This window comes from Geotrypetes seraphini, chromosome 3 (assembly GCF_902459505.1).
Source record: "Geotrypetes seraphini chromosome 3, aGeoSer1.1, whole genome shotgun sequence".
Classification (NCBI taxonomy): domain Eukaryota; kingdom Metazoa; phylum Chordata; class Amphibia; order Gymnophiona; family Dermophiidae; genus Geotrypetes; species Geotrypetes seraphini.
This window is the reverse complement of record NC_047086.1, coordinates 214,658,889-214,685,840: the sequence shown is the minus strand read 5'-3', so window position 1 is coordinate 214,685,840 and position 26,952 is coordinate 214,658,889. Positions and strand designations below refer to the sequence as shown.

At 40.2% G+C, this 26,952-nt stretch overlaps 1 protein-coding gene across 1 annotated transcript in view; it reads left to right on the top strand.

The window, feature by feature from the left end:
• Positions 1–26,952, top strand: part of LRP1 (LDL receptor related protein 1) — a 777,705-nt gene that overhangs the window by 531,699 nt on the left and 219,054 nt on the right. The window contains exons 46-47 of the mRNA XM_033939435.1: positions 14,682–14,807; positions 23,645–23,764. Coding sequence (XP_033795326.1) covers positions 14,682–14,807; positions 23,645–23,764 — 246 coding nt within the window. The remainder of the gene's footprint in view (positions 1–14,681; positions 14,808–23,644; positions 23,765–26,952) is intronic.

The following is a 26,952-nucleotide window of genomic DNA, read 5'->3' as shown; positions in this document are numbered from 1 at the left end:
TTCTATGTTTCTGATTGACTCAGATGCCTAAGGCTCCTCCCCTTGGGAGGGGCCTTAGGTGTCTGAATCAATCAGGGCCTTTGGCCCCTCCTCGTGCATCACATGATGCACTGGGGAGGGGAAGGGTCATCATTTAGACAGGTGGGCCCAAAGCGAGAGCCTTAGAGCGGGCTTTCTGCTTCCAATGTTTTAAAAAGGTCAGGGGAGGTTTGGGGGAGGGGGTCATCCAGGGGCAGGAGGGAATAGGCATCCCTCCTGCCATTTTGGGGGGCAGTGGCTCCGGGGTGCCTGGAGCGGGAGTGTTCTGCGTGGCAGGAGGGAATGGGCATCCCTCCCACCATTTTGGGGGGATCGGGGTAGGGACTGTGGCTGAGCTTAAAACTACTGGAATCCTGGATGCTTCTCCCTGTTACAAAACATATGCATATAAGTAGGATGATCAATAATAGTTTATTTTTATATATCACCAAACCATCAGTTCGAGGCAATTTACAATAAGAAGAAAGCTGAACATAAAGCAAATTACAGTAGTAGCCAAATGGCTTCTCAGAGAAATACAAATTACAATTAATTCAAAATCAGAATCAAAATTAATTAATTTATCTCAAGCAGTTCTAAATATGTAAAAAAGTAAAAGTACAATAAATAAGAATCATGGTCAGATATATCATGCAAGATAAAAAATACAGTTAAGTTAGAAATTTTTCAAACAAATATGTTTTAAAGAGTTTTCGAAACACGTAATAAGATTGGGTTTGAGGGATAAGAGCATTCCAATAAGAATTCATTGTATCAACCTGAAATGCCAGGGTTTCCCCCCCAAAAAGATCTCTTGTTATAGCATGCTTTTGCTGAAGGAAGCAAAAACCAACATGATCTTCGTGTATTTTTGTTAGAATTATAGAATTCAAAGTGGGAAGAGAGGTAGGTTGGAGACAATCCAAATAATACTTTAAAACAGATACAACCAAATTTGAACAGAATTCTAGCCTCAAATGGTAACCAGTGATGGTGTAGGTAATAAGAGCTTATGTGATCATGTGCCAGTAACATAAGTAGGATGATTTATTATGGTATAATCATGCTGGTATTATTAATAACTCTGTATTGTAACACCACCATAGGGCTCCGTGTAATTCAGTATAGAGCCTGTGTATTGTAACTCCTCACAGAAGCTCTTTGTAACTCTGTATAATAATATCTCTACAGAAGCTCATGTAAACCGCTCTGAATTGACTCCCCAGTCATTAGTAGCGGTATAGAAGCTCTCCAGAAACATAACTAAAATATGTTTTCATGAGTAGAGCAGTACCTGAGAATGGTTGAGGAAGTGAGTGTCTTTTGAGGTCCTTTTCAAGTTTGCTCTGCAGCAAGTTTTCATTTTAATTTCAAATATTTTGGACTCTTGGGTGTCCTGAAATTCTCTTTAAGAATCCTGACTTTGAGCTCAAAAGAGAGGCATCTGCTCTGGATAAATGTAAGCCCCTCTCCATCTGCCCAATGAGGTGTTATGGTGGTGGTCTCCATAATATGTCATTTGCTGTCTCGTCTGTTCCCTTTTATCTTGGTCGTACATCTCTTCACTTGGCGGGTTAATGAGATGAACAGGAAAATGAGCCCTTATGTTTAATGCCTTTCCCATGCAAGTAATTGTAGAGTCTGGCACAGTCTGCAGCGTGGTATCTTGCAAGGTTTCAAGCCATTTTCTTATTGTGTGCTTTGAGGCTTTTACTTTGGACTAAATAATTGCTGGAAAGCTTGAACTGGTGGAGCAGGGATTATTTCTTTCAAAGATTTATCCCCTGTAGTAGCATCTGTAGGATTTTATAGCTTTTCTCTGTTTTTCTGTTTCTCAGTTAGGTATCCCTTTGTAGGAACACATAATCTGTGATTTTCCCCTCTGTACTGTGCTGGGTTTTCTGTTTGTGCAAGTTAACCTTCAAGAAAAATCAATTTAGGATTATTTTAAGATTATCTCATTTAAATACAAACACCCCCCTCTAATGCACTTAGCCGGCCAGATATGGCTTCCGGCCAGCTAAATCCCGTTTGGCCAGCTATCTGCTGATATTCAGCAGGAGATAGCCAGCCAACTAGTTCTGTGACTGGCTGTCATTCAACATTGCTAGTCACTGCCAATTTTCATTGGCTGGCCGGCTAAGGCACAAAGCCAGGTGAATAAAACAGGTCTATCTTTGGCCGTTAGCCTTAGTTTCAAGTTCAAGTTTATTAAGTTTTTATATACTGCCTATCAAGATTATCTAAGCGGTTTTACAATCAGGTACTCAAGTATTTTCCCTATCTGTCCTGGTGGGCTCACAATCTATCTAATGTACCTGGGGCTATGGAGGACTTAGCCCTCCCACTGATGAAAATTGGCTTTGCCAGCTAAGTGTGAACTGCCAAATTATGACTCAGATTTTCATTGCCGGCGACCCCAGAATTGAATATCCAGGACTGCTTCCAACCAAAGAAAGTGGTACCAGTAAGTTGGCTGCCTTCCACGGTTTCAATATTTATTTATTTATTTATTTTTAATGTCTACACTGCCTGAACCTAGGAGGTTTCCAAAAAACATACAAATATAAAGACATAAGAATTGCTGCTGCTGGATCAGACCAGTGGTCCATCGTGCCCAGCAGTCCGCTCACGCAGCGGCCATTAGGTCAAAGACCAATGCCCTAACTCAGTCTAGCCTTACCTGCATACGTTCTGGTTCAGTAGGAACTTGTCTAACTCTGTCTTGAATCCCTGGAGGGTGTTTTCCCCTATAACAGCCTCCGGAAGAGCGTTCCAGTTTTCTACCACTCTCTGTGTGAAGAAGAACTTCCTTACGTTTGTACGGAATCTATCCCCTTTTAACTTTAAAGAGTGCCCTCTCGTTCTCTCTACCTTGGAGAGGGTGAACAAACTGTCTTTATCTACTAAGTCTATTCCCTTCATTATCTTGAATGTTTCGATCATGTCTCCTCTCAGTCTCCTCTTTTCAAGGGAGAAGAGGCCCAGTTTATCTAATCTCTCTGTACAGCAACAAATCCAGCCTCTTAACCATTTTAGTCGCTCTTCTCTGGACCCTTTTGAGTAGTACTGTGTCCTTCTTCATGTAAGGCGACCAGTGCTGGACACAGTATTCCAGGTGGGGGCGTGCCATGGCCCGGTACAGCGGCATGATAACCTCCAATCTGTTTGTGATCCCCTTCTTAATCATTCCTAGCATTCTGTTCGCCCTTTTCGCCGCTACCGCACATTGAGCGGACAGCTTCATTGACTTGTCGACCAGTACTCCCAAGTCTCTTTCCTGGGGAGGTCTCTTCAAGTATTGCACTGGGCATCCTGTATGTGTGTATAAGATTTTTGTTACCGACACGCATCACCTTATACCTTTCCACGTTAAACCTCATTTGCCATGTCACGGCCCATTTCTCGAGCGTGTTTATGTCATGTTACAGGTCTTCATAATCCTTCTGTGTCTTCACTACTCTGAATAACTTCGTATCGCCTGCAAATTTAATCACCTCGCTGGTCATACCAATTTCCAGGTCGTTTATAAATATGTTGAAGAGCATGGGTCCAAGCACCAAACCCCACGGCACTCCACTCATGACGCTTCTCCAGTCTGAGTATTGTCCATTTACCCCCACTTTCTGTTTCCTATCTGCCAACCAGTTTTTAATTTACGTGAGTATTTCACCCTCGATTCCATGACTCGCAGTTTTTCAAAGTAGTCGTTCATGCAGGACCTTGTCGAACACCTTCTGAAAATCCAGATATACAATGTCGACCAGGTCACCCTTGTCTATCTGCCTGTTTACTCCCTCGAAGAAGTGCATCAAGTTCGTCAAGCAAGATCTTCCTTTGCTGAAGCCTTGCTGGCTGGTCCTCATCAGATGACCGTCACGGTGATCAATAATGCGGTCCTTTATCAGCGCCTCTACCATCTTTCCCGGTACCGAGGTCAGACTCACAGGTCTGTAGTTTCCCGGATTTCCCCTCAAACTTCTCTTGAAGATCGGCGTAACAGTTTCCAGTTTTTGTCTGTTTTTGACCTTTTCCATTCCTTAAACAAAGTCTTCTCGCCTCTTATCACTTCCTTCACCACTACAGTGAGCCACGCCAGTTCCTTGTTCTTTTTCCTCTTGGATCCCTTGTTGATACGTCGTATATATAGATTTTGCGCATCAGTGAGTGTCCTTAAAAGGGGACCATCCTTGCTGTAGCGTTTTTACAGTGCTTATCCTCTTCTTAATCTTCTTCCCCACCATGAGTCTCGTCCCTTCATAATTCCCTTTTCAGAAGTTCAGTGCCATGGCTGTCGTTCTGGATCGATGTTTTGCCCCTGTGTCCAGATGAAGTGGATCATATTGTGATCACTGCTTCCCACCATCCCTTCTACTTCTACACCTTGCGCCGGTCCTCGTAGTCCATTTAGAATTAAGTCCAGAACTGCATTTCCTCTTGTATTTTTCTTGACAAGTTGTTCCAGGAAGCAATCGCCTACAGCATCCAGGAACTTGGTCTCCCTACTGCAACCGGAGGTGCCTAGGTTCCAGTCTATTCCCGGATAATTGAAGTCGCCCACGATAACTGCGTTGCCTCCCTTGCAGTTGCGTTTAATGTCATCCGTCATTTCTCCATCAGTTTCTTCGGACTGCCCTGGGGGTCGGTGGTAGATGCCGATCTTCTTTTCTCTTCCATTTGTTCCCGGAATTTTGGCCCATAGAGACTCTACCTTATTTTTCATTTCCAGCATGTTCTCTCTGGTAGTGTTAATTCCCTCTTTGATGTATAGGGCAATACCTCCACCTTTTTGACCTACTCTGTCCCTGCGGTATAGTTTGTATCCCTGTAGCACAGTGTCCCAGATGTTTTCCTCATTCCATCATGTTTCCGTGATGCCGATGATGTCAAGGTTATCTTTTCATGGCATAGCTTCCAATTCCCCCATCTTATTCCTTAGGCTCCTTGCGTTCGTGTACGTACACTTGAGTTTGCGGACTGTTACTTTCTTGCATTTCCTTCCCTCATGTGTCCCTTTCAATCTGTCAGGATTTCTGTCTTGCCTATGATCCGGTGAGTCTTTCCCACTATCTTCCTGCATGGTATCCACTCTTTTATATCCTACAAGTAAAATCAAGCTGTCCTAACATCTGCACTTCTGTCAAACTGACAGTCCTGTTACATAAATTCATCAAGAAATAGCTGTGTCTTCAATAGTCTTTTAGAGCTAGCATGGTCTACACAAAGACGTAAATGACCTGGCTATTGATAACATAGAGCTTGTTGGAAATATGGCAAGGGTGTAATAAAGTGAATGCTATATCCAGTCAAATGCAATATAGGTAGATATATAATATTGTCTGGATTGTAATAGCTTTTTGTAATTTCAAAAAGACGCCTCAGCCCCACCACTCCACCGCATATAATATTTTATACAGCGGGAAGCATATTGTGGCGCTTCATCATTGGCTGTCAATTTTTGAATATTGTTCTCTCCTTTTTATCTTTAATTTATCTTTTTATCTTTAATTTTCTATACGTGTTGCTACTAATAAATACTTCTGACTCCCCAGGTTTTGGCTGAGATAAGTACCATTTACTTTTTTTAAAGCATATATTACGACACTGAAGAAGCAAACTGTTTTTGAAATATCGATTTCTTAAAAGTATTTATTAGTAGCAACACGTATAGAAAATTAAAGATAAAAAGATAAATTAAAGATAAAAAGGAGAGAACAATATTCAAAAATTGACAGCCAATGATGAAGCGCCACAATATGCTTCCCGCTGTATAAAATATTATATGCGGTGGAGTGGTGGGGCTGAGGCGTCTTTTTGAAATTATAAAAAGCTATTACAATCCAGACAATATTGATAACATAGAGCAGGGGTGTCCAATGTCGGTCCTCGAGGGCCGCAGTCCAGTCGGATTTTCAGGATTTCCCCAATGAATATACATGAGGTCTATTTGCATGCACTGCTTTCATTGTATGCTAATAGATCTCATGCATATTCATTGGGGAAATCCTGAAAACCCGACTGGATTGCGGCCCTCGAGGACCGACATTGGACACCCCTGACATAGAGGCTCTAGTATCTGTATAATGTGCTTTTAACACACTAACTCAATTAACACAGATTTTGGGGTACAAGATATTTGATGGTGTTATATGTGAATCTCCATTCCACAGGTAATACATAATAACAAAAAAAGTTGTGTCCAACCCTTGAGTCTGTTGTAAGCATTCCTGCATGATTTCTGCCATGTACTTTTGGGTCAGAACATATGTCGTGATCAGTGGCATACTTAGGTTTAAATTGGCCCTGAGTGAAGAAATTAAATACGATGGCAAATGATAACAGGGATGTGGGACTGGACACTTTGGGATGCCCTTAAGGAACTGATTGGGGGTGTTTGATAAAACGGCGTTGGAGGGAAAGGAAAAAAAGACGACAAGAAAAATAAAAATGAGAGCATTATGAGAGATTGAGACAGCTGGAGTGGAAGCATAAAATGAGGCAGTTGTCAGAGAGCTGCAGCTGGAGGAGATCGACAGGATGAAACAGAAGTTTTATAAGGAAGGTGATAAGCTGGGTAGATTGCTAACAAGGTTAAAAGAGTGGAATACAATGAATGGAATACGGCAGCTAATGATACAGAAAAGGTGTTAAAATGATGTATAATAATTAAGGATTGATTAAGAATTGTGAGGGAAGCGGTAATCATCTCTGACCAGTAGATATTGATGGTGTACGAAGACTTATAAATAATGGCTTTAGAACTCTGGAAACAAACGCGTCTTTTGGTAATTGACCTTGAGTTTAGAATCCCTCTTATTATTTCCTGACAAACTGCAAGGACCACAAGGAACTAATTTAAAAAGTAGACTTTATTTACAGAGGCAAAATATAAACACAATGTGCGCAGAAGAAAAGATTAGAATATACCTACTTCTTCCTTACTTCCACTTTTGTGGAGAGAGACCACATCCGCTCTTCTCCAGTCCTCCAGTACCACTTCCGACTCTAGAGACTCATTGAAAAGGTCAGTCAGCGGATCCACCAGAACTTCCCTAAGTTCCTTCTGCACCTTCGGATGTACACCAATCGGCCCCATCGCTTTGTCTACCTTTAATTTAGCTAGCTCCTCACAAACACAACCCTCTGAAAATCGATCAGGATCTACCACTCCTCCATCCTTATTCATGTTTGTCTTCTGCGGTCCCACTCCCGCGCATCCTCTTCCCAAAGAAAGTGCATGTTGTTCTTTAATGGTGCAATCTTGAAATGGAGCATCCATGTTTCTGACCTCATAAGAAGTTGCCTCCGCTGAGGCAGACCAGAGGTCCATCTCGTCCAGCGTCCGCTCCCGCGGCGGCTCATCAGGCCTATTGCCTGAGCAGTGGTCCCTGACTATTTCTATAACCTACCTCTACTCCTATCTATACCCCTCAATCCCTTTGTCCTCTAGGAACCTATCCAAACCTTCTTTGAAGCCCTGTAACGTGCTCCTGCCTATCACAGCCTCCGGAAGCGCATTCCATGTATCCACCACCCTCTGGGTGAAAAAGAACTTCCTAGCGTTTGTTCTAAACCTGTCCCCTTTCAATTTCTCCGAGTGCCCCCTTGTACTCGTGGTTTCCCATAATTTGAAAAATCTGTCCCTGTCTACTTTTTCTATGCCCTTCAGGATCTTGAAGGTTTCTATCATGGCTTCCACATGACTAAAGGCTGAGCGCTGCACTGTGCATAGACAAAATATCCACCAGGCAAGGTACGAGTGCATATGTTGCATTTTGCTAGCTCTGTTCCTGTTATTGCATAATTTAACAATCGCCTTTAATTTTTGATTTCACCCTCGTACAAAAAACTTACAGACAGATGGAGCTGCCTCCACAACTCCAACTTTTACCCCTCACATACAAAAAAAATAATGGACACAGCCAAGTCACACGATAGCATAGTATCTGCTCTGACCTACAGTAAGTGACCTTGGCTATTTTCCTACTACAAAGAAATATAAACTGCTTTTTCGCTTCTTTGTCTCCTGTTTACCTACCTTTCCCTCCCTCTTCCTGTGAAACTATCACTGGAATGCTTTCATGTTTCCCTTATATATACTGATATTTGTTAACATTTGCTTATTTCTGATCTTAGAAGGGGTTGCCTTCGAAAGCTAATCATAAAATGTATTGTCAGTTCAATAAAAAAGGTATCACCCTATTTCCTTTATGTTTTTGTTTTATTTCTATATAGTACCTTTTTTACTTTAAATATTAATATAGTTCCTGATCTTGCAAGGGAAGTGCAGAAAAGGGGGAAAAGAGCTTCTTCTTTTAAAACCTGGATAGTACAGTTGAAGCTATGTTCCTTCTTAGTGGAGTGTGTGAGCAATTACTCATATGAGAGCTGTTCAAAAAGTATCAGACCTTTGTTCATAAAAAATACTTGTATTCAGATACAACAATCTTATACTAAACTCCTTCAAAGTAGCCCCCTTGGGCTGCCACACACTTCTTCCAATGGTTCTGCCACTGTCGGAAGCAGCGCTGGAAAAGCTCTTTTGAGATTGCTCGCAACTGGTCCATCGCATTCTGCATGATATCTTCTCTTGACTGAAATCTGGTCCCTTTCAGGGACATTTTCAGCTTGAGGAAAAGCCAGAAGTCACACGGAGCCATGTTGGGAGAGTAGGGAGCCTGAGGAATCGCAGGTGTGTTGTGTTTGGCCAGGAAATTCCATATCAAATGTAAAGAATGGGCAGGTATGTTATCGTGATGAAACTTCCAATTGCCCGCTGCCCACAGGTCTGACCGTTTGCATCTCGCAGCATTACCTCAACACACAAAACATCCACATCACCAACGGCTCTTGGAATCCAACCTTATGGTCCGACCACTACAAATACACCTTAACCATCAATTGGATGTATAATAAAATCAAATCTATTCCAATCACAACCAGCTTCAAATCCAGACAGAAAATCGAACCCATTACTTTCTGGGACACAGTAGACCCATTACTAGACTTAAACAACCACAAGGAGTTCATAAACACATGGCGTTACATTAGTGATACCACTTTGAACAAACTAGCACCACTAAAAACAAAAAACAAAATAAGTAGACCATCAGACAAATGGTATGACACTGAACTCATACAACTAAAGAGGCAATGCAGACAACTAGAAAGATCATGGAAAAAACAGAAACAAGACCACATTAAAACAGAATGGAGATCCCAAATCAAACAATATAAAATCAAACTGAAGGAAAAACGTAAAGACTATTACTCCAAACTCATTGGCACTGAAAAACTAGACACCAAAAAACTTTTCAGCATTGTAAAAAACCTCACAGATACCAAACCCTTCCTCGCCACCCAAGGAACCCAGACTCCAACAGCTTCACAATTATCGGACTACTTCAAAAATAAAATCACCACAATCAGATCTACATTCAACAATTCCCAAAATATCATTGAAGAGATACCAATAAAACCCACAAATGACGAAGCCATCTCAGCAGATAGGACCTGGACCAACTTCCCAACGACACAATGGTCAGACCTGGACCTGCTATACAAAAAATACAGCAAATCCTCCTGTGATTTGAACAACTGTTCTCCTTACCTATTAGCAACAGCATCTACCAAATTTATTACTTGTCTCACATTATGGTTGCAAACCACTCTCAAGGAAGGTCAATTCCCTCCAGAACTTGGAGAAATAATAATCACCCCCATACTAAAAGATCCCAAAGGCCCAATAGACAATCCAACAAATTATAGACCAATTGCTTCTATCCCACTATACATCAAAATCATCGAGGGTCTAGTTGCACAATATCTATCCAATTACCTTGAAGACCACAACATTCTACATCCAACTCAATCTGGTTTCAGAGCCAATCACAGCACAGAAACATTACTGGTATCTTTACTTGATATAGCCCGACAGCACCTCAGCAAAGGAAACAAGTTACTAATCATCCAACTCGACCTTTCAGCAGCATTTGACTTAGTAGATCATCTAATACTTCTTCAGACACTAGATGCCATAGGAATAACTGGTAAAGTTCACAACTGGTTCCAAGGCTTCCTTCAAACAAGATCATATAGAGTTAAGTCAAAAGATATTTTATCTGAACCATGGACAAACCCCTGCGGAGTAATACAAGGATCCCCACTATCGCCCATACTATTCAACCTCTTCATAGCTTCCTTAGGCACTGCCCTAGACGCCCTAAATATAACATCTTTCAGTTACGCAGATGACATAACCATCATTCTCCCATTTGACATACAAGACCCCAGCTCCAATGAACACCTGATAACAACACTAGAAACTGTAGAAAAATGGATGAAGAACCATAAATTGAAACTGAATGCAGAGAAAACCAAATTCCTACTACTAGAGAAGGAACAAAAGCAATCTATAACAGAATTGGAAGTAAATACAATCAAATATCCCATACAGAGCACTCTAAAAATTCTAGGAATACAATTAGATAGACGCTGCACTATGCAGACACAGATACACAAAGTCATACAGAAAGCATTCTTCACCATGCGAAACCTAAGAAAAATAAGAAATTTCTTTACCAAAGAACACTACAAGATCATTGTACAATCCCTCACACTCAGTAACTTGGATTACTGCAACAGCCTCTACCTAACATGTCCTAACAATATGATAAAACAACTACAGACAGTTCAGAACACTGCCATCAGACTCATCTACTGTCTCAGCAAATTTGACCACATCACTCCCGCCTATATAGACTCTCACTGGCTTCCGATAAAAGCAAGAACTCAATTCAAGTTCTATTGTCTGCTGTTTAAGATAACCCATGGAACTGCCCCCTGTTACCTAAACAACCGCCTAAACCATTACTGCTCATCCAGATCAAGAAGAACTCAAAACCTATTCACCTTCCCCCCTAATAATGGAACCCGTCTTAAGAAACTATACGACAGCCTTCTAGCGACACAGGCAGCAAAAATTGACCCCACAATCACCAAACTAATGATCAATACAACAGACATCAAAGTGTTTCGAAAAGAAATCAAAACATTTCTATTCAGAAAACACGTCATTACCAACTAATATCCTCCCTTTATACACAAGCTCTCCCTCGATAGAATAACACATTAATTCAATTCTTAAAACCTTTCCTATCATACATACTCTGATTCCTATATAAACATTTCCCACACTATCCAATAAATTTCTTACTTCATTATTAGGTAACTTCCAATCTGTAAACCGTATATACTGATAATCTCCACTATATTCTGTTATCACTTGATTCCCTTGATATGTAATTCTCAAAATTGAATCCTCTACCACACCATTTAATGTACACGAATCACTGTTATGTAATTTATCTACATAATCTTTATTACGCAATTCTTTTGGTAATTCCTATAATTTGTATTCCGCCTTGAACAATATATAATGTATAATGTATTCGAAATTAATTTTCCTATGAACTGTTTTCCTATCTTATTCTACTCTATGTTTATAACCTAACTAATTTATTTTTCTCAAGTACTTTAGCAAGAATGTGAGCCTTTGGGACAGTCAGGGAACTCTAAGTACTTTCTTTTCATCTTAATTAATCTTACTTATTGCATTTCTTCTGTTTCTACTGTAAACCGCTTAGAACCTCACGGTACAGCGGTATATAAGAAATAAAATTATTATTATTATTATTATTATTACAAAGGCGACGCAGAACCTCTTGGTACTACCTCTTGGTGATTCGACGATACTGCATCACCAGGGTCCTCACTCGGTCAATGACGATCTCATTTCCGGATGTTGAGGGCCTACCAGAACGTGCTTCACTCTCCACTAATGTGTGGCCATCTCTGAAGTGGTTGTACCACTCCTTTATCTGTGTGGTGCCCATTGCTTCGTCCCCCGAAGGCTTGTTGAATCTTGTGGATCGTTTCCATTTGAGAATCACCAAGTTTTACACAAAATTTAATGCAGTAGTGTCGTTCAACTTTTTCTGTCATTTTGTCAAAAATGAAAATTGGAAGGTGCTAACTTACACTTCCTCACTCATTGGTGGTCTGCTGGCGACTGACAGCATCTGTAGGCGGGAAAAAATTCAAGCATGCACATTAGGGTTGCCTACATATGTGCACCAAACCATGCCTCCCTAGCTTTATTTGTTTACACAAGAAAAATTAAGGTCTGATACTTTTTGAACAGCCCTTGTACATTTTACATGGTTGTTACTTGGTCGCTAACAAAAGGCCCAGCCTGACTTTCAAACAAAGTTAAACTATAAGAAATTAAGTCAATTACTACTGCATATGTGTGATAACTTTTTGTGCTATACTGTATGTAGAAAAGCTAATACTGGAATCAAAAATTGTTGGTTTTTAGAACTTGTTGCTCACATGAAATAAAAAATGTGCACGCACTTGGCCACTCCTTAGAGGGAACATTGGTTGAGAGCATTCTTCAAGTTCAAGTTCAATTTATTTAATATACCGCAAATATAAACCAAGGTTAATCTAAGCAGTTTACAATAAAAATATTGCTTAAAAAAAAGAAGTAAAAACAAAAGTAAAATAAAAAGGGGAAAGGAACAAAATAATCAAAACACATAATTGCAACAAACAATCAGAGGTAGAAAAAGAATGGGTAGGTTACAATAGAAATAAAGGGTGAGGGGAAGCGGAATGAATGGAACAAATAAGGTAGGGGAAGAACATACAGTATTTCTTTTCTGCCCACAGAAGTTAAGATATAATCAAAAAAGCTAGGGAAAGAAGATTTCCTGCAGTTATGACTGAGTAAAAGAAGGAGTTAAGAGCAAAAAGCCAGAGTAAAATAATATAATTTTAATTGTGCCTTGAATGTCACAAAATATTTTTCAGAACGGAGGTAATAAAGTAAGGAGTTCCCCTGTAAATTTTCTTTGAACTAACCACCTCACAAGCTCTCTGTGCATGCAGGCAACCTTTGGTTGCCCATCCACTTTCTTCTGCTATTGGTCAAGAAAAAGTTATGCTCTAAATAATGGTTGGTTGTCCTTTACTCAGGCTTTGCTTGTTACTTAGTATATTATTGTTTGAAGAGATTTCTTTAGATAATTTTCTGAAATGCTGATCCCCGCTTGTGGACTCGAGTGAAAAAGTGAAAAGTCTTGTTACTTAAAGGTTTGATTTTTCTTTGCTATAATTATATGGATCATTTTTTCCCCCCTTTTTTCTGTGCAAAATTAATTCTTGGATTTAATGTGAAATTTGATATAAATAAAAAGTTGTAAAAATGTGTGGTTGGGATGGGTTATTGTGCAAGGCTGAATGCAAAGCAACAATCGCATGCCAGTGGGATGCTCTTAATAGAACCCCAGTTACATATATAAGAATATAGGGGGGAATGGGATATTACCTACAATCAAGACACCTATACCCTTAACTGTCACTGTGGAATGTTAAATGTTAGATTATACAATAACAGAATTCCAGAAAGCCTGGCATAAGCACAGAGGATCTCTGCTTGGAAAGAAGAGGGGAAATCAAGAAAGCCACTGAGTTCTGTTTGTGGTTGTCATCTCTCCCTATATTCGGTGGTTCTGTGGACTGGAAGGGTAGAAGTTGAAACGGAAGGAAACTTGATTGGTTTTCTGTATGCAAGTGCTTGTAAATGGCCCACAGTCTCGATCTATGGCTTACTAATGGCATAATGAATGTATAAAGGGTAAAAGTGAAAACTCATCAGAGCTCTTAGCAGATGTGGGGTTTGCACATGTACTGAGTTATAGAAAGTGAGCTTGAAATAAAGGGGACTTAAGGTAAGGTGATGAAAGCCATCTTGTTGGCCAATATATTTACCACAATCTGTGCAAATTACCATGTTCACACTTTAGCTGATTAAGGGCATGCCTACTTAAACTGCAGAAGGACTAGGCTTCTCTCCTTGCCTTTTGGTTTCTAATGACAAGAAAAATACAGTACACAAGCAAATTGGAGGTTTTATTTGGGGAAAGGGGTAGTTGAGCTTTGGTGGTTGACCTAGGAGTTTTCTCCTTTGCTTTGTACAGTTGACTCTCAGTTAACCAGCACCCAAGGGGATTGATAGATGCCGGATAAATGTAGTTTCTGGTTGCTTGAGAGCTACTATTAAAAATAGGCCTAACTAATACTGTGCCATACCATAAACTGTTCAAGACAAACTACCGGACTTGTGGTAGGCAAAGTATGGGCATACTCAGGTTTGGCATGAAAAATTTACACTTTAAATTTCTGCCAGAAATTGATATTTTTGAAAAGTATTGCAGTATTTCTTAGATATTTTTTTTTTTCTCTTTGCTTGAGAGTTCTAGTTGCTTAAGTTCCATTTAACAGAGAGTCTACTGTATTTACCTTCAGCTGGAATCGGGGGTGGGGGTGGGGGTAGATGGATGTTTTTTTACCCCTATCTTTATGTCCCTCTTATGATCTAGTAATTGCCCTGCATCGGGTCTCATGCGTCAATCAAGACCCTGAATCTAGCCACTGGGTATCACCATAGTGCAAAAGTAGACTCCCTTCCTTTCTTCCTCGGGGCTTGCGTTACTTAGTAAATAAGGGGTTTAACTTAGACAGAGTCTTGATTTTGGACTATTTAGTTAGAGGCAGAATTGTTTGACACCATATCACAATGTCGTGTTGTCTTCCAGCGCCTAATTCAACCTGCAGCCATGATGAATTTGAATGCAAGAATGGAGATTGCATCAGCTACAGACTGACCTGTGACAAATTCCCACACTGCAAAGACAAATCGGATGAGAAACTATCTTACTGTAGTAAGTTTCCTTTTCGTGCTACTTTAGGTTGTATAACATGATCACCTTCAAAAGTAAACTGGTATTTAAACTGAAAGATGTGCCGGGATGCTTCATACTAAGCATGAATTCTGTATTGGTAATTTTGCACATAATTGACATTGTAAAATGCTAGCATAAGTCCACAGTGGCATGCCAACAGTTCAGCACAGCTGCTTACATCCTGCCAGTGGCTGGTGTAAATGTTCATGACTAAATATGATATCCCTTCTTTTACAAAACTGCGGAAGCAGTTTTTAGCGCAGGTCGGCATGCTGAATGCGAAGCGCAGAGCATTCAGCACACCGGCCTGTGCTAAAAACCGCTTTCACTGTTTTGTAAATGGGCCTTTGATCGTGTGGAATGGACTTTCATGTAGAAAATGACACGGGAAAAATATCTGTTCCAGTCACTGCCCCGTCACCGGACCACCGTCCTCTTCACTGCCCCGTTCCCAAACCCACTGTCCCCTTCACCGCCCCGTCCCCGCCGTCTCCTTCACCGCCCCGTCGCTATAGCATCCACCCTTCCCTCTCGCCACCTCACCGCCCTTCAGCAGCCCAAGAATCTCCCTCCCTCCCCCTTACCTTCGCGGCGCAAAGAAACTTAAGGGAGGGAAGACGTGCGGTCACCGATCACGCGCGCGGGGCCCCTTCCCTCCCTCCCTACTTCCGGCCAAATCTATCTCCCTCCCTCCCCCTTACCTTCGCGGCGCTTTAGAAAAGAAACTGATGCCACCCTGCAGTCGCGTGTGTGTGGGCGGAAGCTTCTCCTCTGACAATTGTCATTTTATAAACACAAATAAAACAGAGCAAGGTTCAACAAACCCCATCTCCCCTCCCTTTCACAAATGTCCCCTTCACTATTGTGAAAACTGAACAAACCAAATTACTACAGAATGCTACATAGAAAAATCAAGCTAACAGAATACTTTAGTCACACTTGGCAAGAATAATGTTAGGGGAGTGCAACTAGGGCAACTGCCCCCTGGTCAGAGAGAGCCCTAAGCCAGCTGGAAGCTAAAGAAGCACAGCCTGGACTTTGCAGTCTCCAGTTATGTCTAATACCAACTCTAGCAGGATACATATTTCAAATCTGAAATATTCTAATCACAAAATATAAAATAAATTTATTTTTTTTCTTTTTGTTGTCTGGTAATTTTATTCTTCAAATCACATTGGTCTCAGTCTTTGGTTTTAGGTTCCTTCTGTCTTCATCGTGGCATGGCTGGCTCCTGAAGGTAAAATAGGCGTGAGAGGAGCTGGGGAGAAGATGCCGAGTTTAACACGGGCGCAATTTATTTTACCACAGGAGTAAGACTTTTCACTGCTCCCACGGGGCTGTGAAAGGTCTTGTCCCCATTCCTGCGGTAAAACAGTTGTAAATGTCTCCATTCCTGCGGATTTACTGCGGTGACCCACGGTTTACGGCGGTAAACGGTCCCCGTGTCATTCTCTACTTTCATGTATCAAGCAATGGATTGGTTTGGTATAGGATGCGGATTTATACAAATGATTCAAACTTTGAATAGTTCCTCTTCTGCCAGATTATATATTAATAATACTTTTTCACAACATTTTTGTCTGGCGAGGAGAGTTAGACAAGGATGTCCCTTATCTCCCTTGCATTTTGATATTGTTCTGGAACCTTTGTTGGTTATTGAACAGGCAAGGGAGATACTGGGGATTCCTTATGCAGGTCAGGAATATAATATCTCTGCATATGCATTGTGCAAAAGGACTATTTGATCCATTCCCATTCCTTTGGAAGGAAGAGGGTATAAAATATTTAGGTATCATGATTCAAAAAACATTGGAAGACACGATGACAGTAAATGAAAAATCTTTATTGCTGAAAGTCAAAGAAATATGTGAGCATTGGAACCCATTACATCTCTCTTGGTGGGGGAGAGCCCAAACTGTGAAGATGATGATTTTGCCTGTAGTTTGCTACCAAATGAGTTTCTTTTCAGGGGTCCTTTTATAAGAAATTGAATGGAATTCTCACTAAATTTATATGGCTGGGTAAAACTGCTAGAATAGCTTTAGTATCTTTGCAAAAACCAATTGTGGCAGGTGGGGTAAATTTTCCAAATTTCTATAGATACCATCAAGCTTTTATTATGTGGCAGGGTATATATTGGATCCTACCTGAAGTATTGGAGCATCTTCCGGATTGGTTGATTTTAGAAAGACAACTTATGTCCCCATTACAATTGGTCTCCAAAGAATATGATTAATAATTCTCTGTTTAGAATATATATTTAGTTTAATAGATTATATTGACACTCTAAGCTTCCAAAAGAGTTCTTATTAATTTACAAATCTTTGAGCCTCAGTCCCACCACTCCACCGCCTCAAAATACTCTCATCGCGGCGAGCTTTACGTGGTCATTTCCTCACTGGCTCATTTCTATTTCTTTTTTACTTATTACTTTTCTTTGTTAGTTGGAAGCTTAGAGTGTCAATATAATCTATTAAGCCCATTACAATTGAGCCATGTTTTGAGTATCAAGTTACCCCGTATTTATAAGGACAATAGTATTGTTTTGGCTACATGGAAAACCTTACAATTCATTAATAATTTAACTTCTATCCGGTACAACAATCCACATGTCAATCCTTATGGTTGAACTCCAAGATTCAAATTGGCGAGTCTAAGATCCTCTGAAAGCACTGGCTGCGGTCAGGTATACATACTTTAGACGATGTGTTATTAAATGGGAAAGTGCTTGGGTTTTCACGACTGCAACAATAATGGTATTTGGTATTACAAAGTCTCAAGCATATAAGTGGTTGCAGTTGAAGTAGGCCATTCAGAAAGGGTTCCCTGATTGGCAAAATTTTAAAAAACAGTATAGCCTGCCGGCTCTTTGCTTCCAGACAGATTTGCTAGGGCATCAGGCAGCCAAATGGTATAAATTAATATCTGAATATTTGAATAAGAAACCTAAAACTAGTCTAAAAGACATTTGAAGTATTGAGATAACGCAGCAGATTTCTGCTACTCAATGGCCACGGATTTGGTCTTGGAGTATGAGATGTTACACAGATGGACCCCAGTTCGTTTGCAGAAGTTAGATAGTTCTAAATCTAATCTTGAAATAGGGACACTGGATCATCTGTTGTTCTATTGTCCTTTGATATTCAATTTTTGGAAGTCGATATGGGGACATATCAATAACATACTAGAATCATCGATTCCATTAACCTATGATGTAGTCATCTGTGGGACACTATTTCATATTAAACCCTCATTGGACTGGTATAAATGCCGGCTTTTCTAGCCTATTTATATTTTGTTCCCCTTCCTTTTGTTTTGGTCCCTCTTCCCCTCCCTTTCTCTTTATTTAAATTGTATTTCTGTCCATTTCCATCCTGTATCGGTAAGTTAATGTTTGTCATTGTGTTTGACTGTTTGTAGCATTATTTGTTTCTAAAGTATGTTCTTATTATACTTTTTTTATATTATGTAAAACCGATTTGAATTTTAGTAAGGCGGTATATCAATTTTTTAAATAAACCTGAAACCTAGATTGCCATGCAAATGGTTACCCACAATTGGAAAAATTGGGATCGGCTTAGTTTTACCTTTTGGTGGGCGAAATTATGTTTGTGTTATAAGTATGAAAAAATGAACACTGACATGTTGGGGCATAATAATTTATTCAGATTAATTTGAGGTCCATTAACGACTTTTGTTACTTAAGTTTAGTTGTCTTTTACCTTTAATTTCCTTTAGATTTGTACACACATCCAGGGAAGGGTGGGAGGGGTGGGTGGGTTTGTTTTATTCCTTGATTGAATGTACTGGAAGGGAGGAGGGGGGAGGTAATTCATTTTGTATTGCTTCTAATGGATTGTAAGTCTTGATTCTGGTTATTAATGTATGTATAATTTTATGCACTGTGTATTAGCCTTGAAAATGTATTAAAGATTTTAAAAAAAAAATTGGGGGGGATAGTTGCATGCATAACTGTTGGTATTCTGTAACATTAGCATGTAAGTTCTGGACACGCCCATGACCCTCCCATAACCACACCTCCCTTGCAGTTATACATTATAAAATTTGCACGTTAAGGTGGTTTTTTTTTTTTTTTTTAATATATCTTTATTAGATTTTCAAACTACAATTGTGCAACAAGTAGTTCATATACATAAAATATCGCAAGACAAGCACAATAAACTTTCAGACATTAACATACAATTAAATTTTCCCCCACCCTCCCACCCAATACTCAAATAAAATAAAACCCACAAGAAACTATCCATATATACCCTGAATCAAGTTCCAATGCAACTCCCTTTCCCCACCCCCCAACTCACCCTGAGGGGCTGAAAGCTGAATTTACTTTGGTTGCTTTTGAAGAGGAACATGAACAGAACATTGACTTTAGAAAAGTATCCATAAACTACAATTGAGTCTGGAAGACTGTGATTCAACAAGGCAAATTTTGCACAAGCAGTTTTGAACAATGAATGAATGAACTTTTTCTTAGGGGACTGAAAGGAAAATGAGAGTTTCATTAATAAATGTCAGTGATTGATATAATGTATTGTGTTAATATTTATTATAAAAAAGTATATATTAAATTAATAAATATTTGAAAATTAACTTATTCGAGTTTTAGTAATAGCAGATTTGAAAGGGTATATGCATATCCATTAGGGATATCCTGGAAACCCGACTGGCCCGTGACCCTGTTTGACTACCCCTGTTTAAAGCATTTTAATTTGTGCTTTTACTGGTACATGTTCTCTAGCTGATGCAAATTATAAGCCCATATTTGACCTTTTAGACTAGTATTCTATAAAGTGGTTTATTTAATCTTCAACATTATTGTTATTATTAGTTCATGATTTGTTAACCGAGTCGAGCTCCATTTTCCGTGGAGATGACCCGGTCTATAAACTTAAGTTTTAGTTTAGTTTAGGCATTGTTTAGAATTGCCCTCCACCAGACTCACTTTTATTTTATTATTATTTATTTATCATTTTTCAATTAACGTAACAAGTATAAACTTGTACAGAAAGGTAAAGTTAGGCAGAAAAAAAAATCCAATACAAAACTAAACTGATTATTATCTGTTTTCATAACGCGAATATATATATAAACTAAACTAAACCTTAGGTTTGTATACCGCGCCATCTCCACAAGTGTAGAACTCGGCATGGTTTACAGGGTTAAGTTGAAAAGGAGCTACAATGAAGGGTTATAGGAAAGGAGCTAGGAAGATAAAGCTGGACAGGGAACCAAAAAGCGGGAAGTGTTAGATTTTTGAAAAGAGCCAAGTTTTCAGGTGTTTGTGGAAGGATTGGAGGGAACTTCAAACTCTGAACGGGGATGTGAGATTATTCCAGAGTTCTGTGGTTCTAAAGGGGAGGGATGTTCCTAATTTTCCTACGCGGGATATACCTTTTGTAGAGGGGAATGATAGTTTCAGTTTTTGGGAGGATCTAGTGAAATTAGGGTTAAGTCCTCATCTAATCCAATCGGCGAAAAATATAATAGGAAATTACAAAATAGCAATCTATAAGATTAAGGATTGTATAAGCTGAGCTAGAAGGTCAAGCAATCAAAGAGTACTCGTATCTCTCCTCCTTTTTTCAGGGAAGCCATTGACAAGAAGGTTATAAGTTGGATAGATTCAAAGAATACCGTATTTGCCGGCGTATAAGATGACTTTTCAGTACCTTAAAATCCTCCCCAAAGTCGGGGGTCGTCTTATACGCCGGGTACTGTTTACATCATAGTTCTTCAACCGCCGGTCCGCAGAAAATTCCTGCCGGACCGCACAGGACCGGCGAGATGGACCCGTTAAATTTTCTGCCCCGATGGTGTTTGCAGAAATCTTCTGTTCCTCCCAGCCTCGGGCGATCAAGACAGGCGGTCATTCCCTCTGTGAGTCTCGCCTATGCGGAAACAGGAAGTTGAAACAAAATAGGCGGGACTCAGAGAGGGAAGGTCCCGACGTTTGCAGCCTGTCTTGATCACTGCCCCTGCTGAGTCGCCGAAGAGGGCCGTGGGGAAAGTGCAGGCAGAGAGAAGATGGTCAGCGTGCGCGGGGAGGTTAGCGTGTCGATTGGGGCCATCAGCAGCGTTTGTGCTGAGTCTGCCCACGTGCAGGATGCGGCGGGTAGGGCCTCCGACTCGTCTTGGGCAGCTGGGCCTGCGGTGCAAAGCTGTTTTTGCCGGCTTGGGGGGGGGGGGTCGCGAATCGGAAGAAGGGGTAGTCTTATACGGCGAGTATATAACAAACTCTATATTTTAACTGTAAAAGTTGGGGGGTCGTCTTATACGCCCAGTCGTCTTATACGCCGGCAAATACGGTACATATTTTTGCATTTGATGCAATATCACACATTTACATGGGTGACGAAGAAAGAAAGTCGCCCCTAGAGCTATAACACCGGGTTTTAGCAGCAGACATTCACGTTGACGTTTTTGCGTATCTCGTGACAGATCAGGAAACATTTGTATCTTATAGCCAAGAAATTCTTTGTGTTTGTTTTTAAAGAAAAGTCTCAATAACCAGTTCTTATCAGGTGCTAAGGCCACTATAAGAAGAAGAGTTGCTGGCATTGCTATTTCCCTATCCAAAAGTTCCAAGACCGTTGAGATGTTTAACATTTGTTGATCATCTTCCTTCAATTTTTCTTCCCTTTTAACAGGTAAATAATACACTTGGGTGAATGGCGGTAATAATTCCTCGGTAATTTCTAAGACTTCCTTCAAGTAACGTTTCAACATGTCGGACTCACTTTTATATAGTTCATCTAGGTTGGAAAAGGGACATTCAAGTCAGGATGTTGACAATACTTAGGGTATTTTACAAAATGCTTGCTGATTGTAGCACCTTTTATAAAGTATCTACAAGGTTGCAGGGAAAGCATAGGCATTTTGTGGCGTGTACAGAGAGAGCAGAATTATTTTGTTAACCAAGAAACACACTCAGAAGAAAAAGAGAAATTGCTGCATTGGTCGGAATATCAGCGGCATTTACACTTGTAAGCAGTGATTTTCTATCTAACACACGCCATCACTACTTCTTAATGTGTGACATGGCCAGATTTTACATAGCTAGCTACCCAATGGGAGCTCAACTACTAAATTTATTTATTTATTTAATTAATTCATCTTATATCATTACATTACATTACATTACATTACATTATATCCCATTCTCCCCAAAGAACTCAGAATAGGTTACAGGTTAACATACATAATATACAGTTAACAGGTTGTCATAGTTACAGTACAAGTTTTTTCAATACAAGTTTTTATCCTTACTCAACACATACACTAAGGGGCTCATAATCGAAAGAGAAAAACGTCCAAAAACCGGCCTAAGTCGGTATTTGGACGAACGTTGTCAAAATACGTCCAAGTGCCGATAATGAAAACGGGTTTTGGACATATTTCTAAACGACCTAGGCCTTCTTAGTGCCGCTGAACGACCAAAGCTAAACGGGGCATTTCAGGAGGAGTGTCGAGGGCAGGGGTTGGGTGGGATGTTGGCCAGCTTAGGCTTAGTCGTACAGCATGTATAACCAAAAGTTAAACAGCCTAGGATCGACGGAACTTGGACGTTGTGACTTAGACCATTTAAAACATGGTCTAAGTCACAAAAACCCACCTAAAGTCACCAGATAAGCACTGCAAACACATAAAACAGACCCCCACACACTACCCCAGTGATCCCCGACCCCCCCCATCCCCATAAAAATATTAATCACACCTTTAAAATTCAGCCTCCAGACCATCATCACCTGGCATCCTGGCATAGGAAAGCCTAGTCGTCCAGCACAGAGGCGGCTTAAGCCGTCTTGAGGGTTGGTTAGGGACCCATAGAGAGGAGGCCCCATGCCCATAAGCCCCTGTAATCATTGCATTGATACTTAAACATGGGCACTCCTCTATACACCCCCAAAATCCTTTTCTACTGGCATATAAGTGGCTCCTGCAGCCATAAGGGCTATTAGGGTGGTAGATAAATAGGTCTAGGGGATTCTGGAGGTGATTTGGGAGGCGCACCATGACCTATAAGGGAGCTGTAGTGAGGAGAAGACATGGCACCCTTTTTGTGAAGTTCACAGCAGTGCCCTGTAAGGTACCCCACTATTTAGGTGCCATGTCTGGCTGTTCAGTCTATCACTTTGCAGACCCCTCCCACCACCTCCAACAGGGCTTGTTCTAAGCATTTTTGACTTGGATGAAAAGTTGGATGAAAATGTGGTATAAAGATGGACGATTTAGCGACTTGGACGATCAGATCAGCAGGACGTATAGTTAGACGATTTTCGAAACAAAAAAATTTTGGACATATTTTTCAAAAATGTGTCCTAGGCTTTTTTTTACTTTGGACAACTTGCGACTTAGACGAAAATGGACTTAGACGTCCCTTTCGATTATGCCCCTCCACGGATCTAATACTGATATAAATAATATACAGTTTACAGCTTGCAATTTGCCATAGTTACAGTGCAAGGTTTCTCAATACAAGTTTATATTCTAACATGACACATACCGAGGATCTAGTACCAATATACATTTGCTGTCCCCCTACCCCAAACACTCCAAACCCCAGGTCCAAACAAGCATTTGTCTGACACACATGCGATAATGTGTGTTTTCTGGTACAGCACATTTTGTGAGAAGTTGTCATTCTCTGTGCCTGCCGGTGTTGTGTTGAACTTATATTGCACTCTTTTGTATGGGGAGAGTGAGTGCATTCACAGGTCGGCAGTGGATGCTGCTCATTGGCAGTTGATCTGGACGCAATCTCCTGTGTAGTGACCTGGTAACTGTGTTCCTTGCAGGCACTCGTCGCTGCAAAAAAGGTTTCTTGCGCTGTTTGAATGGGCGCTGCATCTCCAGCTCACTTTGGTGCAATGGGCAGGATGACTGCGGAGATCACTCTGATGAAGTGCCTTGCAATGGTGAGTCACATAACTTATTTCACATCTTACCAGGAAAATGCCTTTCTCAGCCAAGTTCAGAATATATCTAAAAGGTACGAAAGTGTTGCCTCAGCGTATAATAATCTTCATTGGTTATCAGTTGAGAGACGAATTAAGTTTAAATCTGCTTGTATAGTTCATTATATATTACACTTCCCCCTCCCCATTTGCGGTTTCGGTAATTGCGATTTCACATATTCGTGATTTTTTGGGGGAGGGGGGAAAAAAGAAAAAAAAAAAACCCCATCGTTAAGTCTTCCCCCCGGCATCCCGGCCTTACCTGGTGGTCTAGCGGGTTTTCGGGGCAGAAGCGATCTTCCTACGCTCCTGCCCCGTGCAGATCGCCATTAAGAAATAGCTGTAGGGAGTTCTCATCGTAGTCTCGAGAGACGACGGGAACTCACAGCAGCCATTTCCTAATATAATTTCATGTAACTGAGTCTAACAAATATGTCGGGAAAATTTCTGGAAGTTCTTCAGTTACGGTGCTTAGATGTTAAACAAGGAAATTAGGGTCTTCTTTTCCAGCGTCTTAGAATGGGTATGCTGCTGAAGAAATATTCCTAGAGCCTGTAGCAGGAACAGCCAAACATTTTTCTTAGTAGAACCCCTGGTGACTGTTCAAAGGATGTAGTTCACAGAGATGCTCCCTCTCGCCCCCTTATGGTGTTGAGTATGTTTGCAGTAGCCCAATAGATATCAGCAGTGAAAGACCTCACAGTCTGCCTAGTAGCTGAAGAAGGGGTTGGAGATGGGAAGTTCTTTGTGAACCGAGGATAATATAGGCATGCTTAGTAACAGGTTTTGGCCGACTGCAATATATAAACAGATGCTGTTCCTTCTCTGTAAATGTTGTTGCTTGCCTGTAATGGATGTTCTCTGTGGACAGCAGGATAATGCAGACATACTTGATGAAAAGTTTCCCTTGTTGGACTAGGCAGTCAGCCGAAACCTGTTATCAAACCTGCTCATGAAGAACTGCATATTTACAGACGATGAACAGCATCTGCGTGTGTGTATATATATATATATTTTGCATAACTGGGAACTTTAAAGCCCCAGATTGTCCTAAGAACAGCTGGCCTAAAATTCAGAGCCTTTTAAATGTCCAGGAAACGCTACTGGCCGTATAAATGGCTTGTACAGAAATGTGTAGAAGAATGCTAAAGTATATCATGAGGTAGACAACAAAAAGCACCAAGGACCATCCAGGTTAGGAACAATCAAATAAAATTTATTGATGGACTCGACACGGGCTGTGTTTCAGCGAGAAACACCTGCCTTGGGTCTAAGGGCTCCTTTTACTATGCCGCGCTAGCGGTTTTAACGCACGCACCGGATTAGTGCACGCTAGCTGAAAATCTACCACCTGCTCAAAAGGAGGTGGTAGCGGCTAGCGCACGCGGAAAATTAACGTGCGCTATTCCGCGTGTTAAGGCCCTAGCGTGGCTTTGTAAAAGGAGCCCTAAATGAAAAAAATTCATAAAAATACACAAGTTTTTTTAAAATAACTTGTACGTATGAAAGCATTAACAAAACAAGATAGGAATGAAGTGACTAAAATAAATTGTGAAAGTCTTTTGGCAAAAGGACACATTGAGTAAAACATCAAGTAATGCTGAATGATGAAATAGGAAAAATAAAAATAAAAACATGAGGATGATAAAAACATGAAAAACATGCAACTAGATTGTATCATGTCTTAGTTCATATTTGTGTACCTTTTTGCTTTTTTCTAAAAAATCAATAAAACTTTTGAACTGGAAAAAAAAGAGAACTTTTTTAAAAGAGGGAATGCATATAAGAAACTTATTGTGTTGAGAAATGAAGAAAACCAAAGGCTTTTATGTCATTATAATTCAAGAAATGAGGAAATGCCACAATCATGATCATGCGAGAGATGCATTAATAAAGAATAAAAACAAAAACAACCCTTTCTGATGATGATAGATAATACCTAAAATTTGAATACAGAAGCCATCACTGCGCTATTGAAGAATGAAAAAATATTTGAATAAATTAAGAAAATGTCCTGAACTACATGTGATTTGAAACAGCTGTCCAAAAAACAAACTAAATGTGATTTGAGATGCTCATCCCAAAAAATGCTTTAAATGCTTTCATTCATAGTTTTATTTGAACTATTTTATATCTTATCTAATTTAATACACAACTTATAATTCGCACTATATCAACAGCAACTGGGACAAAAAAATTGCAGATGATTTGAAATCGACCTTACTTTATTGATCAATAAACTGAGTGAGGTAGCTTTTAGGTGGCTCTGTCCTCAATTGGTTTACTGAATTTTTAGTCAGTTGGAGCTATAGTATTGATGGATGACATTTTTTCTAGGAAGTGGACTTTTTGCGAAGTACCTCAGAGTTCTTCCAATTCCCCTGTGCTTTTTAATATATTCATGAGTACTCTCAAAAAGTATGTTTACCAGCTGAAGCTGTTTTATTATCTGTTAATTCTGCTGATTCTAAATATGGTAGATGTTACAGCTAAGGTTACAGATTGCATGAACATCAGCGATTGGGTTTTTCCTAATAAGTTGAAATTAATGCAAGTAAGACGAAGGTTCTCTCTGGTTTCATAACTCTTTCTTTTCCTTCATCTATCAGTTTACAATCAGGTTCTACTTTGCAAGTAGATAAAACGTCTAAAGTTTTGGGTATTCTTTTAGACTCCTCTCTTACATTTGAAGATCAAATTTCCAGTTGACTTGATATATTATGAGGAAACTTAGATTAGTGAAATCTTGATTTTTTTGCACATCATTTTACAGTTTTGGTCTAGATGTTGGAGTTGCCTCAACTGTAATTCGTTATATTTGAACTTAACATCAAAATTGGGTAAAAATAACTGCAGGTGCTCTAAAATACTGCATTGAGGTTAATATGTAGTCTAAAAGATACAAAAGTGTTGCCTCAGCATATAATAATCTTCATTGGTTATCGGTTGAGAGGGGTCTTGTCTTATGTTCGGGTCAGTGCCCACCCGCCCCTCTCCCGGACTTGTTACAGGCCTCCACCAGGCCTGCCTTATGACCTGGTAGTCCAATGGTATCCCTCCCATCTCATGTCCCGGCCAAATCTGACAATTTCTTTACCTCCCTCCCGCCTCACCCTATGTACCTTTTTGAATCCCTGGTGTACCGGGCA